At 44.2% G+C, this 15,322-nt stretch overlaps 2 protein-coding genes across 8 annotated transcripts in view; one reads left to right on the top strand and one right to left on the bottom strand.

Annotated features, from left to right (window-relative positions):
* ryr3 (ryanodine receptor 3) overlaps nucleotides 1-4,638 on the top strand; it is a 63,942-nt gene extending 59,304 nt beyond the window's left edge. For all 7 annotated transcript variants that reach the window (XM_062411357.1, XM_062411352.1, XM_062411358.1 and 4 more), the window contains 6 exons: nucleotides 481-615; nucleotides 1,648-1,804; nucleotides 1,927-1,991; nucleotides 2,689-2,789; nucleotides 2,880-2,931; nucleotides 3,503-4,638. In XM_062411357.1, coding sequence (XP_062267341.1) covers nucleotides 481-615; nucleotides 1,648-1,804; nucleotides 1,927-1,991; nucleotides 2,689-2,789; nucleotides 2,880-2,931; nucleotides 3,503-3,598 — 606 coding nt within the window. In that variant the 3' untranslated portion in view covers nucleotides 3,599-4,638. The remainder of the gene's footprint in view (nucleotides 1-480; nucleotides 616-1,647; nucleotides 1,805-1,926; nucleotides 1,992-2,688; nucleotides 2,790-2,879; nucleotides 2,932-3,502) is intronic.
* The window catches only part of aven (apoptosis, caspase activation inhibitor), a 24,924-nt gene continuing 14,093 nt past the window's right edge, over nucleotides 4,492-15,322 (bottom strand). Inside the window, exons 3-6 of the mRNA XM_062411383.1 lie at nucleotides 7,133-7,203; nucleotides 6,219-6,314; nucleotides 5,473-5,716; nucleotides 4,492-5,074 (exon numbers count right to left, since the gene is read on the bottom strand). Of these exons, the coding sequence (XP_062267367.1) occupies nucleotides 4,938-5,074; nucleotides 5,473-5,716; nucleotides 6,219-6,314; nucleotides 7,133-7,203 (548 nt within the window). The 3' untranslated portion in view covers nucleotides 4,492-4,937. The remainder of the gene's footprint in view (nucleotides 5,075-5,472; nucleotides 5,717-6,218; nucleotides 6,315-7,132; nucleotides 7,204-15,322) is intronic.

The following is a 15,322-nucleotide window of genomic DNA, read 5'->3' as shown; positions in this document are numbered from 1 at the left end:
CATTCATCATTCAACACAAAACTGGTATTTATCAGATCAGGAAAGTGACCTCAGGCGTTTGTCACTAATTGATTTGATCACTTGAGGAACTGAGTAATTCTCAAGTCTTGTTATTTTCTCTGCCAAGGAGGTTTTCATCGGTTTGTATATTTATGAGTTTGCAGGATTAGACTAAAAACTACCAAACAAATGACCATGAAACTTCTGTTGTGTTGATGATCAGTGAAGAACCCATAAACCATGAAATGAATCCAGGAACATTTTCATTGATTCCACTAAGAATCATTTGTGGATCCTGATGAAACAGATCAGGCACATTTAGGGGACTGTTATGTATAAGGGTGTAATTTCATGTGGGTCCAAATATAAACCAGGATCTAGTGGATTTAGATGAGGTTTCATAGACGTTTTTTTTAGGCTGCAGTGAGAAACCTGTGATCCCTGTCAGATTTTAATGTCCTCCCTCTGTCCCTCTCCCAGCTGGTGCTGACTGTGGGTCTGCTGGCTGTGGTCGTCTATCTCTACACCGTGGTGGCCTTCAACTTCTTCAGGAAGTTCTACAACAAGAGCGAGGACGAGGACGAGCCCGACATGAAGTGTGACGACATGATGACGGTATTCTATTCATCTATTATCTGATGGTCTGTGAAACGTGCTCCATTAACTAGAGGAGAGCATACCAGGGCTTCTAGAGGGAGTTCAATTCAAGAGGAGGAATGAAATGTGAGGCTGAGGTCAAGTTGGGAGAAGATCAGAATCCTCGTTATCGAAGGTGAAGTAACCGAGAAGTGAATCTCATGAGTGAGATTCATTTTAAAGCTTGAAGGAAGTTGTTTGATTAATTTGAACATAATTAAGACCTAATTAACCGTATTTTAACAGATTTAAATGTTCCTATTCTTAAATTTAAGGCTTTTTAAGACCATGTAAAACCCTCCACCAAAGCCTGTCAGTCGTTTTAAATTGAATCAAGCTTCACCACATTTCAAAAGGTCCCAGCGTCCTGAGTATGTCATTTCCTGAATCTGCCCCAAAATTTGAATGAGCTCTTTCTCCTCCTCCCACGGAGTTTTGTGGAAATCCAAACAGTTGTTGATCGTACAAAAAGGGAGCAGGGGGTGAAAAACATAACTTCCTTTTGTGGAGGTGATAAACTAGGAGAAAATTGAAAATACTTTATTTTCTGTGGAATAGAAAAAAGCCTGTGGAGGTTGCAGCTGTCGACAAGGACACATGATCGGCTCTGAAAAAGATTCCTGAGGCCGTCACGTTGAATGTTCGACCTTTTCAGGAGGGGGGGGGGGCTACAGTCAAACCAGTCAATGTTATGTTCTCGATCTATGAACCGCTTCTCAGATTCAAGTTCAGTTTCTTTTAAGTCATTTTTCTTTTTAAAGCCTTCACACTTTATAAAGTTTTCTAACAGATGATTGGTGAAGTAGTCTTTTATTTTCCCATCCTTGGTTTCCAGAGAATGAGACACAGCGGCTCCACCGATCACTTAAGCTTGAAAACATTGTGAATTGAAGCATCAATGTTGTTATGACGTAAACGTTACTCCTGAACTTTCAAGCACCTACAGCAGAAAAGACTGGAAATGCTACCGGCGCCGTAATCCGAGTAACTTTCCCTCATCTGTCTCTTCAGTGCTACTTGTTCCACATGTACGTGGGGGTGCGAGCGGGCGGTGGGATCGGAGACGAGCTGGAGGACCCGGCCGGAGACGCCTACGAGCTCTACCGCATCCTGTTCGACATCACCTTCTTCTTCTTCGTCATCGTCATCCTGCTCGCCATCATTCAAGGTACGACCCCCTCACTTCTTCTTCACCCCGTCCGGCTGCAGCACAGGGCCGTGAGGTGGAAGAGGAGTTGTGTCACAGTGTGAGATAAAAACACGGATCTGACGGTTCCCTCCCTCCTTCAGGTTTGATCATCGATGCCTTCGGGGAGCTGAGAGATCAGCAGGAGCAGGTGAAGGAGGACATGGAGGTGAGATGGAGTTCATGAGTCCTGCTGATGCACAGACCTGTTTCACCACCAGACGACCGTTAGAACGTCTAGGAAGCGATCTGATAACTTAAATACTGTCTTGTCCAAAAGTTTGAGGCTCTAGAAGTAGAGTAAATAATATATTATATAACTATTTCAAAGAGTAGTTTATATTTGAGTTATCTTCTTTAGAAGCACAGAGAACACACACACCAAGAAAACCAATGATAGAACGTTTGTTTGTCTCCTCAGACAGAGCCAGCTCTCTGTGGGACAGTCGCACACTGTGCTTCTGTGGATTTAGTCTCAGAGTGTGTGATGTAGCGATCAGGGCTCCGTGGGGGGGAGGGGGTGTCTCACCATCTGCTGCTCTGAAAACAGCTCTTTAAGTCTCTGGCTGCAGGTTTGGGCTCATCGTCCCTGCTAGAGAATGAATAATGAATCTGAGACGGATCAGATAACTCCTTGTTTATCCAGATCCAAATTGTAATGGGTCACTGCCCCTGTGCCCCACGTTATCACAAAGGTCCAGTTCAGACACTGGTATCAACCTCAGTCCTGTGAGATCCCATCAGCTTCCAGTTCGTCTGCTCACAGAGTTCAATTCTCCTGACAAACAAATCAACAGTAATGAAAACGTTTCTCCTCCTCGATGGACGTGTTCAGATTATTGTTTAACCTCCGTTTCTCCTCTCAGACCAAATGCTTCATCTGTGGCATCGGGAACGACTACTTTGACCGGACGCCTCACGGGTTCGAGACTCACACCTTACAAGAGCACAACCTGGCCAACTACCTGTGAGTGCAGCGACACACACAACTACACTACCCCTCACTCTGAAAGTTGTCCCTGATTCACACTGGTGTCTTCCCGGTCCCGTCCGACAGGTTCTTCCTGATGTACCTGATCAACAAGGACGAGACTGAACACACGGGTCAGGTACGTGACCACAGCTCGTTGTTAGAATCCTCTCCTGTGATCAGGCTCGAGAACAGAAAGACAAAAGCTGCTCTACCCACTTCATATGTTGCATAAGTTGAGTTCAGCCGGAGGAAGGAGTGTGCGTGGGTTTACACGCTCGCTTTTTGATATTCAACTTGTTATTGTCCTGCACCTGAGATTCAAGTTGTATTTTTATTTGATGTGAAGCTTCTCTTCTTATGTCACCGATCGCAGAAGGAAGGGAAGTTTACTTGAGATGTTTTTACGCCTTTGGATCAACATCGTGTCTTTTAACTATGTTTTTAAAATCCTCTTTCATTATTCAGACAAAAAACATAACAATAATCATCATTTAATATTTATCTTAATCCGAAAAGCTGCAGCTCATCACAGGCTCACTTCATCCAAACTACAACCTCTCGGATCAAGTGTATAAGTCAAAGCAGATATATAGAACTGGAATTAAGGAAATATCTTCTTACGTTAAATGTAACTTCTTCTCTCCCATGTTTATTCTGTATTCTAACCCTTTCCCATGTGACGATGCTCCGCCCTCTCCCTGCTGCAGGAGTCCTTTGTGTGGAAGATGTACCAGGAGAGATGCTGGGACTTCTTCCCGACTGGAGACTGCTTCCGCAAACAGTACGAGGACCAGTTGGGTTAGCGAGGTGGGCGACGACGCCCCGCCCCCCCCAACCCAACCCCACCCACCTCTACTTTCCTTCCACCTGAAAGAGACAATGAAATCGACCTCACCCTGTTAACAGAACCTGAACACTCTCTCTCTGCTGCCATGGTGTCGGAAAGAAAAACATGAATCATTTTCAATTTAAAACCTTTAAAAACAAAATAATACGAATTCTAAGGAGCGAGTGGACATCTGTGCATCCGAGTCCTTTTTTCTGTCACCTGCTACGATAGCTCTTTTATGCAAAGTCATCTCTTGATTCTGACTCACATTGCCTTCACACCTAATCCACCCCCGACCTGCGGCACCAGCTGCTGTGTGGTTTGAAACACGTGGAGGGGTCACAGCATGACGACTGAATGTCTGAATATGACGATTTTCTAGATTGACGCCCGGACGTCAGAGTCACTTCTCGAACCACCTGAGTGGACGTGTTCTGCTGCTGCTGCTATTGATCCAGATGAAACGAGCGATCTGCCTTTCACCTCCTGGTTCACGTCCGTCTGAGGACCAGATGAACCCGGTTCCTCCGGGAGCAGAGGCGACTTCACGTTAGGTGATTCATCACGAGCCGACGTGCCTTAACACAAAACTATGCACCAAAAAAAAAATCTAGAGGAAAAACAGAATTTTTCTTCCCTCCTGACACAAGCGGCGCTCTTAGTTACAAAGCAGATTTTTGCTCGTGGTAGTTTTGTGGCTTTTACTTAAAAAAGATAAAAACCCAGAAACATTTGTTGTATAAAATCTAGATGACCCTTTGTGTACATGTTGCTTAGTTTGGTTCCTAAGCTGTGGCGTCCTGCCTGCCTGCACTTCTTTCCACAGTAGAAGAACCCCACAACAAGAGGAAAACGGAGAAAACAAAACCTTGTTCAGGGATTTATTGACGACAAGATGGTTGACTGCTATTGTGTGGCCATTTGTATGTATGTAGACGCTTTGGTAAGCTGCATTTCTTTTAACGAGGGGGAGAAAAATGAATCCTAATAAATCAATTGACGCAATAAACCAGACGTGTTGTCCGTGACCTGTTCTGTGTCCGCCCCTCCGGCGGCGGGGATCCCGTCTCTCCTGTGGTGTGAAACTTTCACAATCTCACAAGGAACAGAGAATTCTTTCCAGGAAGCATGAAGTGCGGCGGGATCACGGTGACACGCTCGAGACGTTCTGTACCGCCTCCGAACATATAGTGTCTCATTCAGCCGCAGGAACCAGACGAGGGAATTATGGAGAAACGTCTTTTAGCACGAGAACTTCTGCTCAGTGTTGATTTTACAAAGTCCGGATCCGTGAGGGGGGGGGGGGGGGGGGGTCATGAGATCATGCTGTCGAGCCAGTCCTCCAGGTCCTCCTCCGTTATTTCCTGCTTGGCGGAGGACGACTTCGGAGGTGTGACAACTTTCACCTCCTCCATCTTCTCCTCTGTCGCCTCCTCCGTCACCTCACACGCTGTGAATCAAAACGAGAGAAGATGTTTGACTCAAGTTGTTAAATTCAAAGACTGATTCTGGTTCATTTAAAGTATTACGCTTTCTGAAATGTTCTTATTAAGGTGAGATAAGACGATTGATAAGTCATATCATCGTTCATCTTCAAAATAAGTTTGAATTCTTGGGGAAATTAAAGGCAAAGTTGGTGAGTTACCTGTTTACTAGTCTGGTCCCTGCTACATCAACAAATAGTCATCCTATAAAACTAGAGGTCTGGTGCTTTGTGTGAAAACGGTTCCCTGGAAAGGAGTCAAATTTCCGGCCAGAATTATTGTCCCAGTCCCGCCCCTGTGGACCGATTCACCTGCAGCTCTATTTCTGCCACCTCTATAAATTCACAGACACAAGGAGCCTCACCTTCCTCTGGTCCTGGACTGTCCTCCTCTGTGGCACCGACAGACTTGTCCCCTGGCGCTGGTTTTAAACCGAGCAGCTCGTCCAGCTCATCGTCTCCATCGTCCTCTGGGTCTTTGGACTCTGGAACCTTCTGGTTGGTGCTGGGAGCTTTTAAAGCTGCGGACGCTGGAGTGACCGTGGTGGTTTTGGATGTTTCCTGTTTAGGTGCGAGGTTCATTGAGGGAAGCTCGACTGGAGTCAACACCTGACACATCAGGAACAAAAGAAACACTGAATATCAAATTAGAATTTACCAAGATCTAAAGTTTCTATTCATTGTATGAAGTATTATCTATGTTATCAAAGCACTTGAGTAGTTATAATATATATTTGTAGCAACCGCACCATCCAAACATTTAATCCATCAGATAAGGATAAAAATATAATATTCTTTAATTAAAGTTGTGTTTAAGAACAGAAGTAAAGTTACATGCAGCTTTTCTTTAAACCTGGACAGAGGAGGAATATAAATAACCTGTCACCAGCTGCACTGAACACTGACCTCCCGAGTTTTCTCATTTTCAAAGTTCAGCCCGAAATTTATGTAAAAGGACAAAGGTCTCATTCTCCACTCAGGATTTATTTCTGCAAATGTTTGTCTCAAACTTGATGTGCAGCCGTACAGGAGAGCTGAACCGTTCAGGTTCTAGAGGATGAATAGGGTGAAGGAGCTTCAGCTCAGGAGGAGACCCGGTCTAACATCCTACCTGAACCAGCTCAGCCTCCAGGTTGAGTCTCTGATGAAGAGGAAGCTGCTGAAGACTGTGAGCGAGAGCTGAAAGATCCACAAACTCTGAGGACATCTGCAGAGACGACGACAGAACACACACAAACACACACATAACAGTAAAACTCAACACTGGACTTCATCAGGAACATGGAATCAAAACAACTGCATGGAGATAATTTCACTTACTTAAATCCAAATGAGCTTTATTCTAACGTTAGGTTTAAGAAAAATGTGAAAATGTGTTTGTGAAAGCCTGAGGTAACATGTTAAATGTTGTGTAGATGTTTAAAGCAGCAGTTACACTGTGTGTGTGTGTGTGTGTACTTGTACATAAGGAACAAAACAAGAAATAGCCAGAGGTCATAAACCGTTATATAATCTGAATGTGTTTGTTTCACTGCTTTAGATCCAAAGATACACACGAGTCTTGAAATTCACAATAACATTTACCATCACATCATTTTTTTGTTCTGTATTGTTTTCTTAAAAAGTCACGATGCTGAGTAGTAAACATATAAACTTCAGTTATTTAAATGTGCCAAATTCAGCCATGCCAGCTTGTTGTCATTTGCAATGATGCTATTTAAATGTCTTTGCAGATGACCTCATGAAGTGCTGAGAGAATTCAGAGGATGAATAAAGTCTTTAGAGATCATCCTCTGACTTTAACAGACGTCTGTACAAAATTGCACGTTGATCCACTTTGGATCCAACAACCAGCCGACCAGCAGAGGCCCGGCTCACAGCGTTGCATTAGCTCTCTGCTTTCACGCTATTTCAATCCAGACGAATCATTTGCTTGACGAATCCATATCTCATAAAGTGTGTTAAATCAATGAGAGGCAAAGAAACCATGCACAGGTCTTCAGATGGAGCAGAGTATAGATTTACCTGACCGCCTGTTAATGAGTCCATCTCCCAGTCTTTTTCCTCCAAAAGGCGGAATTGAGTGAAGGAATCCCCTGAGAGAGACACAGAGACAAAGAGTTTGACTTCTCTCTGCAGTGGCCAGATTCCTGCAGGACGGTTAGGAGCCACAAGCAAATCAAAACAGCTCTGATCCTCTTCACAATTCATTTCTCTCGGCCCGAGCGGCATTGATCCGGCTCACGAGGCCTAAACGCGTGCGGCGCCGCCTTAAACCCGTGTTTCTCTGGTCGATAGCTTTGTGTAAACTGTGGATCAGAGAGTTGAGGCACAGCAGACATGTGACTCTGCTTCCACAACATCAGCCAGCTGAGGGCTCTCGAAACCGCACAGACACCGAGGTGGTTTTGTTAATGAGCACAAACAGCAGCCGACAGGTGACGACTGAAGCTGCCAACGCTCCCTCGGAGCTGTCGGCAGGTTGTTTGCTGAGCAGATGAGAAAACTGCTCGGAGGAGAAGTTGGGTTCCACGACTGAAAGGATCAAAACACAACGTTCATAACAAACGCACAACAAGGACGCAGAGTGAGGTGTGAAGCAGCACTCAGGTCACTGTGTGGACGAGGGTTTCTCCACCACTTAACAGCTTGAATAATTTGAGAAGTGGAAAAGTTTCTTAATATTACTAGAGGTCAGTAATGTCATAAAGAATATACAGAAACATATGGGAACTGTTGGGTTTCACTTTAATTTGTACATAATCCTGTATGTTATAATTTGGTCACGATATTAGTAAATATTTTATAAATGTAAATAAATATTTTTCGATTTCAAGTTCTATACATTTACATTTATTTATAGTTACATAGTTAAACTTGAAAATATCGAAACTCAATTATCCTTCTTTGTCTTTAGAGTTTGATAGCTACACCATCTGACCATCAAACAGTTGATAAATACACATGTCAGTGCCCTCTAGTGGACAAACTACATGATGGAGACCAGCTGAGACAGACACACAATATGGTCAATGTACTGGTCCAGCTCTAAACAAACAAACTCGACTAAACGACTGAAAATTAGTATTTCAAAAGATCTCTTAACAATAAATAATAATTAAACAAAAGTGAGATTGTAGCTTTTCTTAACAAACTCAAAGACAAAAATCTGATAAACTAATGAAAGTTAATAGTGAAAATAATTCAAGCAGCTTCTTTCTGCTCCAGGTTTACCAGGAAAAAACGCTCAGAACAAGACTAGGTGGAATAAAAAGAATCCATCTCAGATAAAGAAGGTGAATCATGTGTAGCAGTGTATTGGGGGGGGGGGGGGGGGTGCTGACGTGTTTAATAGGTGGAGTGAGACCCACATCAGGTCAGTCTGCCACACACAGATGGACGGTCAGTGGGAGATCTGACAGACGAGCTGCAGTCACTCGTTGTTCCTCCGCCCTGATCATTACATGGGAGGAACTGGGCCTTTCACACAGGGCACTCCACACCATCTGCAGTTGTCCTTGATTGCTTGGCTGTACGGGAAGTGAGGGGGGTCAAAAGGGAGAAGCTGCGGGAGGGCTATTTGTCTGCAGGTCGAGTCCCTGCTGTCAAACAGGCACAGGAAATATGATTTATGAATAGGGGCATTATGGAGGTTACAATGGACAGACGGGGGGGGGGGGGGGGAGTGGTCATGTCAGCTTTAAGTGACGGCTGAGGGGGCGGACGCCGGGACGCCGGGACGCCGGGAGTCTTATCGGGGAGATTGTCTCCGTCTCCTCATCACAGGAAACGATCACGACACACAAAACCAGGATTTGGCGAGACGGGGAAATCGGTGAAACAAATCTCAAAGTAAATTCACAGCTGCTCCTATCGTAAGCAGATCTCATATCAGTTGCTAACGGCACCTTTCATTCATGAAGCCCAGGAAACATGAGGCCGGCTCTGAAAGGACACAAGTGATCCACAGACGGCAGATTAGCGTTTCAGATAAACACGCCAAGGCCGAAACCCAAAGCAGCTGCCACCATGTGCTGCTCAAATCACAATGTACAATATTTCATCATTTATATACACTGATAAGCAATCCTTCTGAAAATCAATAAAGCAAAGAAAGAGCCACAATGATTGACGTTGCCAGGATCTTAAAATGTGACCGTTGATTGATTCCTAAGATGTTATCAAACTCTTACGACCAATTTGTTTTTAATTGAAGCTTGATATTTTACAGTTGATCATAAATAACTATAAACAAAAAGAAAACAGACTGGAACTCAGAAGATTCAACACTCATAAATATCAGTCCCCTAAACATGCATGGTTTTGTATTATGCTAATAACTTACAAACTCCATTAAAACATAACCTCCTTGACAAAGTTAGGAAATGTAGAGGAAACATGAATACAACCAATATCGTCTGATACCGATCTGTCCGTGGAAGGCTCATATCGGCCAATTTAAAATCAATTAACTGGCCAAGTTCTGATAAACATGACTCATTAAACTCTGGCAGATATCATCTAACTGGCACGAGTCTGTATTTTTATGCATATGCGACCTGGATTGTTTTTATTGACATATATACATAACTAATTGTAAACTTTTAAGGATATTTTAACAGTCCAAGGTGAGATTTTGTATAGAATTTCTGATTATTCTCAAATGTCTCCGTCAGTATCAGCTTCAAAACTCCAGCTCTTCCTGGACACTTTCTCTTTTCGGTGATAATTTGTGAACGGTGACGAAGAGCGTGAAAACCTGTCTAATAATGTCATGGACTTGTTAAAATGAGCATTCCGGTGTTAATGGAACAGCTCCGGGATCCAGTGTGTGACTTCCCCTGGGCTCCTCTCTCTTCCTTGTTGCACACTATCTAAAATTGACGGCTCTCTGTCTACAGGTAATGAGAAATCTGCCTCGGGGAGAAATTACCCCTGAAAAGTGGCTGCAGTCAAACACCCCGGCCTCTCACTCCTCTCGTTTTCACTCCGTTTCCGTCTCCTGCTCCTCTCTGGTTAATATCTTCCCAGACTCTAATCCTCCTCTTCATCCTCATCCTCATCCTCCTCCACTTGTCTCCTCCAGTCGGTCTCCAGCACACAGAACTGCTGACACCTGTGAACTGCCTCCCTCCTGCACCTCAGAGCCCGGGTGTCATCCTGATCCGTGTCCGTGGAAATACCATCCCAGGTAGTTCGGAGGCGCTGACACAACCATGGCAACGGCTGCCAGCGAGGATGAGGGAAGCGTCTGTCGAACGTCCACAAGACGGAACGAGAGAGAGAGAGAGAGAGAGCGCAAGAGAGAGAAGTGTGGGGGGGGGGGGGGGACCAGCGACTCTTCGTTCCCGCTCGTCCAAACACGTCTGAGACTTAAATCCCCGGGCTGCTCTTGGCTGATGCTGTTTGAACATCTCCAGAGAACGGGGCCATGTGGCTTCTCGTGTGGATCTGAATCCATCTGTGCAGAAGACGCTCGGCCACATAAACACTGGTGCTTCAGCCGTGTCCGTGCATGCGACTGAATTCCTTGGCTCGGCCGATGCTGATCGAGCCAATTCTCCAACTGGCAGATTTCCAACTCGTCGATTGACAGGAAATTATTGATCTTTGTCTGACCCGACCAATATACTGAGTGGCTGATAATATCTGCCAATATGAGGCTTTCACAGACGCGTCGGTATCAGAATATACTTTCAAACCAATTAGACATGACACACAATTTGTTAGTATATATATATATATATATTTAAATAGAAACCTTTCTCCCCACAATTCATAAATGTTTGAATCATCAGATTAACCTCTGACGAAAGGATGCATCTATAATGAATTCAAGTACATTTGGTTTGGTTCAAGTTTATGGTTAATGGTGACATATAAAACCTAAATTACATTTGTATTTGCTGATTCTATGTATCAGGTCATAAAACTCTAGTCTTGGTTATTCCTAATATTAACAAAACTGAGTCAGATCCCAAGACAAAGTTACCATGTCCCTTGTTTTGTCCACATTTAGTTGGAAACTGCAAGTATTCAATTTATAGTGACATAAAATCTGAAAATCTAAGAAAAACAATAAATTGTACGTCTGGACCGTTTCCTGTCGTGTGCAGGAATTCAGTTAAAGTAACTTTGATGAAAACCGCCTCCGAACTTGAGCGTACAGTCGTACACAACTGATTTAAGATCAGTCGGTGGTTTAAAGTGCGTCAGTGGCCGTTGGCTTCCACAGTGAATAAACAGCGTATTACTCATGCTGCGTGCTAAGTGGCTCGGCTGGCATTGTGTAACTTCTGTATAATGTGGTATCCTGTCTCTTGACATCTTGCTGGCTGAACCCTTTATTAACAAACGCGGCTCTTTGCTGAGCTGATCTATCTATGGCTCTCTGATGCTGAGTCGCGCTCTCATCTCTTTATATCTGGGATGTGTTGTGCGCTCTCGCCGGCCTCTCTGTTCCCGTTCTGCTCTTTTCCTGCTCCACTCGACTCCACTCTGCTCTCGCCCCGCCGCTGTTCATCTTCACCCCCCCGATCCTCTGTCCTGCCCTGAGAGACCGGGCAGCTCCGTCCCCGAGTGAGGACGGAGATAAGACACGCTGGGTCGGCGTCGCTAGTTCTATTCACGAGGTTCTACTTTTTATTCCTGACACATTTAAATTTTGATTTCCATTGTTTAAAGTTCACCCAAAGCTTCTCCATCAAATCTTGCAGACAATTACACGAAAACAAATGATTTTCCCTCAAGGTGAATTTCACACAGGTTTCACATCTGGTTTAGTTGAGGTTTGATTTATACAGTTTAAAAACAAACTTTATTATAAATGACTGAAGATAAAACACAACCAAATAATATAGAACTTGAATTAAGGGAAAAAGTGTAAACATAAATATTTAAATATCATTTATTCTCTAAATTAAAAGGTTGCAAATTTTAAACAAACACTGACATCGTTAGGTCTGTGAAAGGCTCACATCGGTCGATATTGGCAAAGTGCTAAATCAGTTGTGCTCTACAAAACACAATAAATAAGATATATATAGATAATGTAGTGTTGTGTTGTGTTGCGTTCCTGTGTGTGTGTCCACCCTGAACATCTCTCATCCCGTTTTCCACAGCATGACGCTGTTACCCTGTGTGTTGCGGTGCAGATAGATACACACTCCACCAGCATCACAGACACACACCCTTGTTGACTGGGCCACACCTTCAGTACACACAGCTCACTACACACTCTGTGGTGTGGACCGAGCTTCTCCCTCTTCCCCCGGAGCAGCGAGCGGCTCAGTCTGCTCAGTCTCCAGAAACGCCTGCAGTGAAATGTTGATATTTTAAATGACTGAAAGACGAAAACACACATTCCCCACTACCTCTTCCTCCTCCGTTTCCCAGTTGAGTAATGGTGACCAGTGAGTGATGACTTCTCTCTTAAACCAGCTGTCGAAGCGGATCCTCTCTTGATAAGGGGGAGCCGGCCTCATAGAGAACTAAAGAGCAGTTGAGTGTTATTACTATCGTGACAAATCCCATCTGATAGGTGTTTGGTGGCGCTAACTGCGGGGGCAGGATGGAAAATGGAAGAAAAAACGCAGAGGGAAAGAAAAGAGAGAGAGGGATTGAAGGCAGATGGAAGGATTGAGGCAGGGAAGGGGCCTGTTGCTCTTCCTGCAGTTCCTCCAGCGGGCTCCTTGTCACGCCTTTTTAGCCAAACCAATTAGCCCAACACGCCACAGCACTGAAACCCACGACGCGTCGATAAATCACTGTCTGCGCTAATTGCAATTAAAATCCCAAGCAAACCAGGCGAGACAATAAAGACGGGCGAAGCTATTTACACTTAACTTTTAATGGTGATTGTGCGCCGCCGTGTTTGTGTCAGAGTCATATCTGAAGAGCTCCAACCCACTCGAGGCCCCGTCCTCATCAGGCATGTGTGTTACCCGTGTGCAGCTTGTTTGGAGGTAAGAGGCTGCACCTCTCCCACTTCCTGTCTGGGATTTAATCAATCAGATTCAAACATCTAATATTGACGTTCACTATAATTGGCCCTGTGCAAGACGCTGTCAGTGAACAGCAGCTGCTGTTGTTCATGTGGTTTTTAGTTTTATGAAACGAGGGGACGGCTGTGGTCGGCAGTGTCAGATAGAAAGATGTGGTTTCACTGAATCATACCTCTAATGAACAAGAATATTTCACTGCATTTCACCCTCAAATGTAAACAGCAGTGCACATCCTTTCTGCATCGCTTGTTCTGTAAAATCAAAGTTTTATTGTATATCCTCAAACTGATACAGAGTGTGAAACGCAGCTAATTTTGTCACAGAACCGACAAATTGGTCAGGCTCTATTAAATATGAATTTATAATCATATTATTCATGTTGCCACCACAGCCCGGCAGTTTCTTGAATTGCTATGTGAAGTGAAGAGGTTGTAATGTGTTGTTGTCTTTATTCAGTAATTATTTTTGTTTATATAGTTGAGCTGAATCGCATACACTCAGTTAATTAGTTAGTAGATGTGTCAGTATAAGGCCATAAACAGCAAAACAGACAAAAGCCTCTGAAAGGATCATGCAGATAAATAATCACCTCTCCGAAACAGAAACTGAACATTACAACCTGCATGAAAATACAACATTATTGCATTAAACTTACTAAACTGATAATGAAATAAATAACCAAAACAGCATCTTCATCCCCTGGAGATGTCTGGTCTTCATGTCTGCTGCATCAGAACCACAGAGAGGAGTATAGGCTCACTCCCGATTTGGGTCGGGCATCCGCCGGCTATTTAAACAAACCTGACACGACAGCAGTGACAAGTAAATTAAGACATAATTAGACACAGCACAAACTGACGCGCGTGACACAGTAAACGGAAAACAGGACTGACTGGCCGAGAGGACTCACCAAACACCCCCCCCCACTGTGTGCAACAGGGGGCTGAGTGGGCGGACCATGAAACACATTTCAACTTTAATCCAAGTTTTTAACTCTTTTTCTGGTCACGCTAAACTCGGCCAATTACCTTCGCCCAGCAGGTAGAGTTTTGAGATGTTTTGAAAGCAGGAAAAATAAATTGGCATTTGGAAATGTTTCCCACTAAGAGCATCTGCAGCAGAACTCTGTATCAGTCAGGCTCTAATATTAACTCCACTTTCATAAAACAATGTCTGACAGCGTCCAGCGTCCAGCTCTCGCACTAACAGAGACATGACAGGGAGGCTAAACATCTGACTAATCAGGTGAGAGCGGGACAGAGCTTCAGCCTCACATGTATCCTCCTGACACTGGTTCCTGTGGCTGGAATGAGCACCAGTCCGAGAGTGCTGGGACATCTGGGTTCATCATTAAAAGGATGTGAGGAGCCTCGGCTTTTACATAAGCTTGGTAGATGAGTAAAGAGCTAATATTGATCAACGCGCTGCTAGAAACGAGGTCAAAGTGTTAAATGAGTGGCTTATACATCAGTAACACTTGCTGCCTTGATAAACCTCTGATCGATACGATGGGGTGCATGTGCATTTCTGAAACACGAGGATCGTTTCTCACCGGCAAAGTATTACCAGTGTTTTTCTGTGTCTTTACAAAGAGGCACTCAAAAGGCCACAGGAAGAGGAGAGCAACGCACCCACTGCCGGCTAAATAAAGACGTGTGGATCGTCTTAAATAAGCACTGAACTGCCAGGATGCACAAACGTTTCAATCCTTTGAACACATGAGCGAGTGAAATGTGACAAGACACGGCAGTAGAAATCCAAACAACATATCCACAGCGCTTGATTTATCCCCTCCAGAAATCCCAAGTTCCTCTGTTCTGGTGGTAAAGTCATCAGAGGACGCTCATAACTGTCTGAGTGAATCATGATAACACACACACGGCCACCTGCACTCTGTAAAGACACACTTACACAAACACAGCACAGGGTCTCACTCCCGGTGGCAACACAAAGAGAACTTTATGAGTTATTTCCACTGGCAAAACAGCCACTGTAGTGGATGTGTGCCCAACCCCTTCAGACCCCTGGTGTGCTCTGGCCTTAATTTGGACTCTAGCAATTATTTTCAGTATCAGTTAATCTGTTAATTAACTTCCCAGAGTTCAGAGTCATGTCTTCAAACAGCTCGTTTAGCCCAAACAACCGTCTCAAACCTCAAGATAGTGGATTTAACAGTCAGCTGAAACTGGAAAGGTCCCAAAATTACCACATT

This window comes from Platichthys flesus, chromosome 18, assembly GCF_949316205.1.
Source record: "Platichthys flesus chromosome 18, fPlaFle2.1, whole genome shotgun sequence".
NCBI classification, from domain to species: domain Eukaryota; kingdom Metazoa; phylum Chordata; class Actinopteri; order Pleuronectiformes; family Pleuronectidae; genus Platichthys; species Platichthys flesus.
This window is presented reverse-complemented; position numbering and strand designations above follow the sequence as displayed.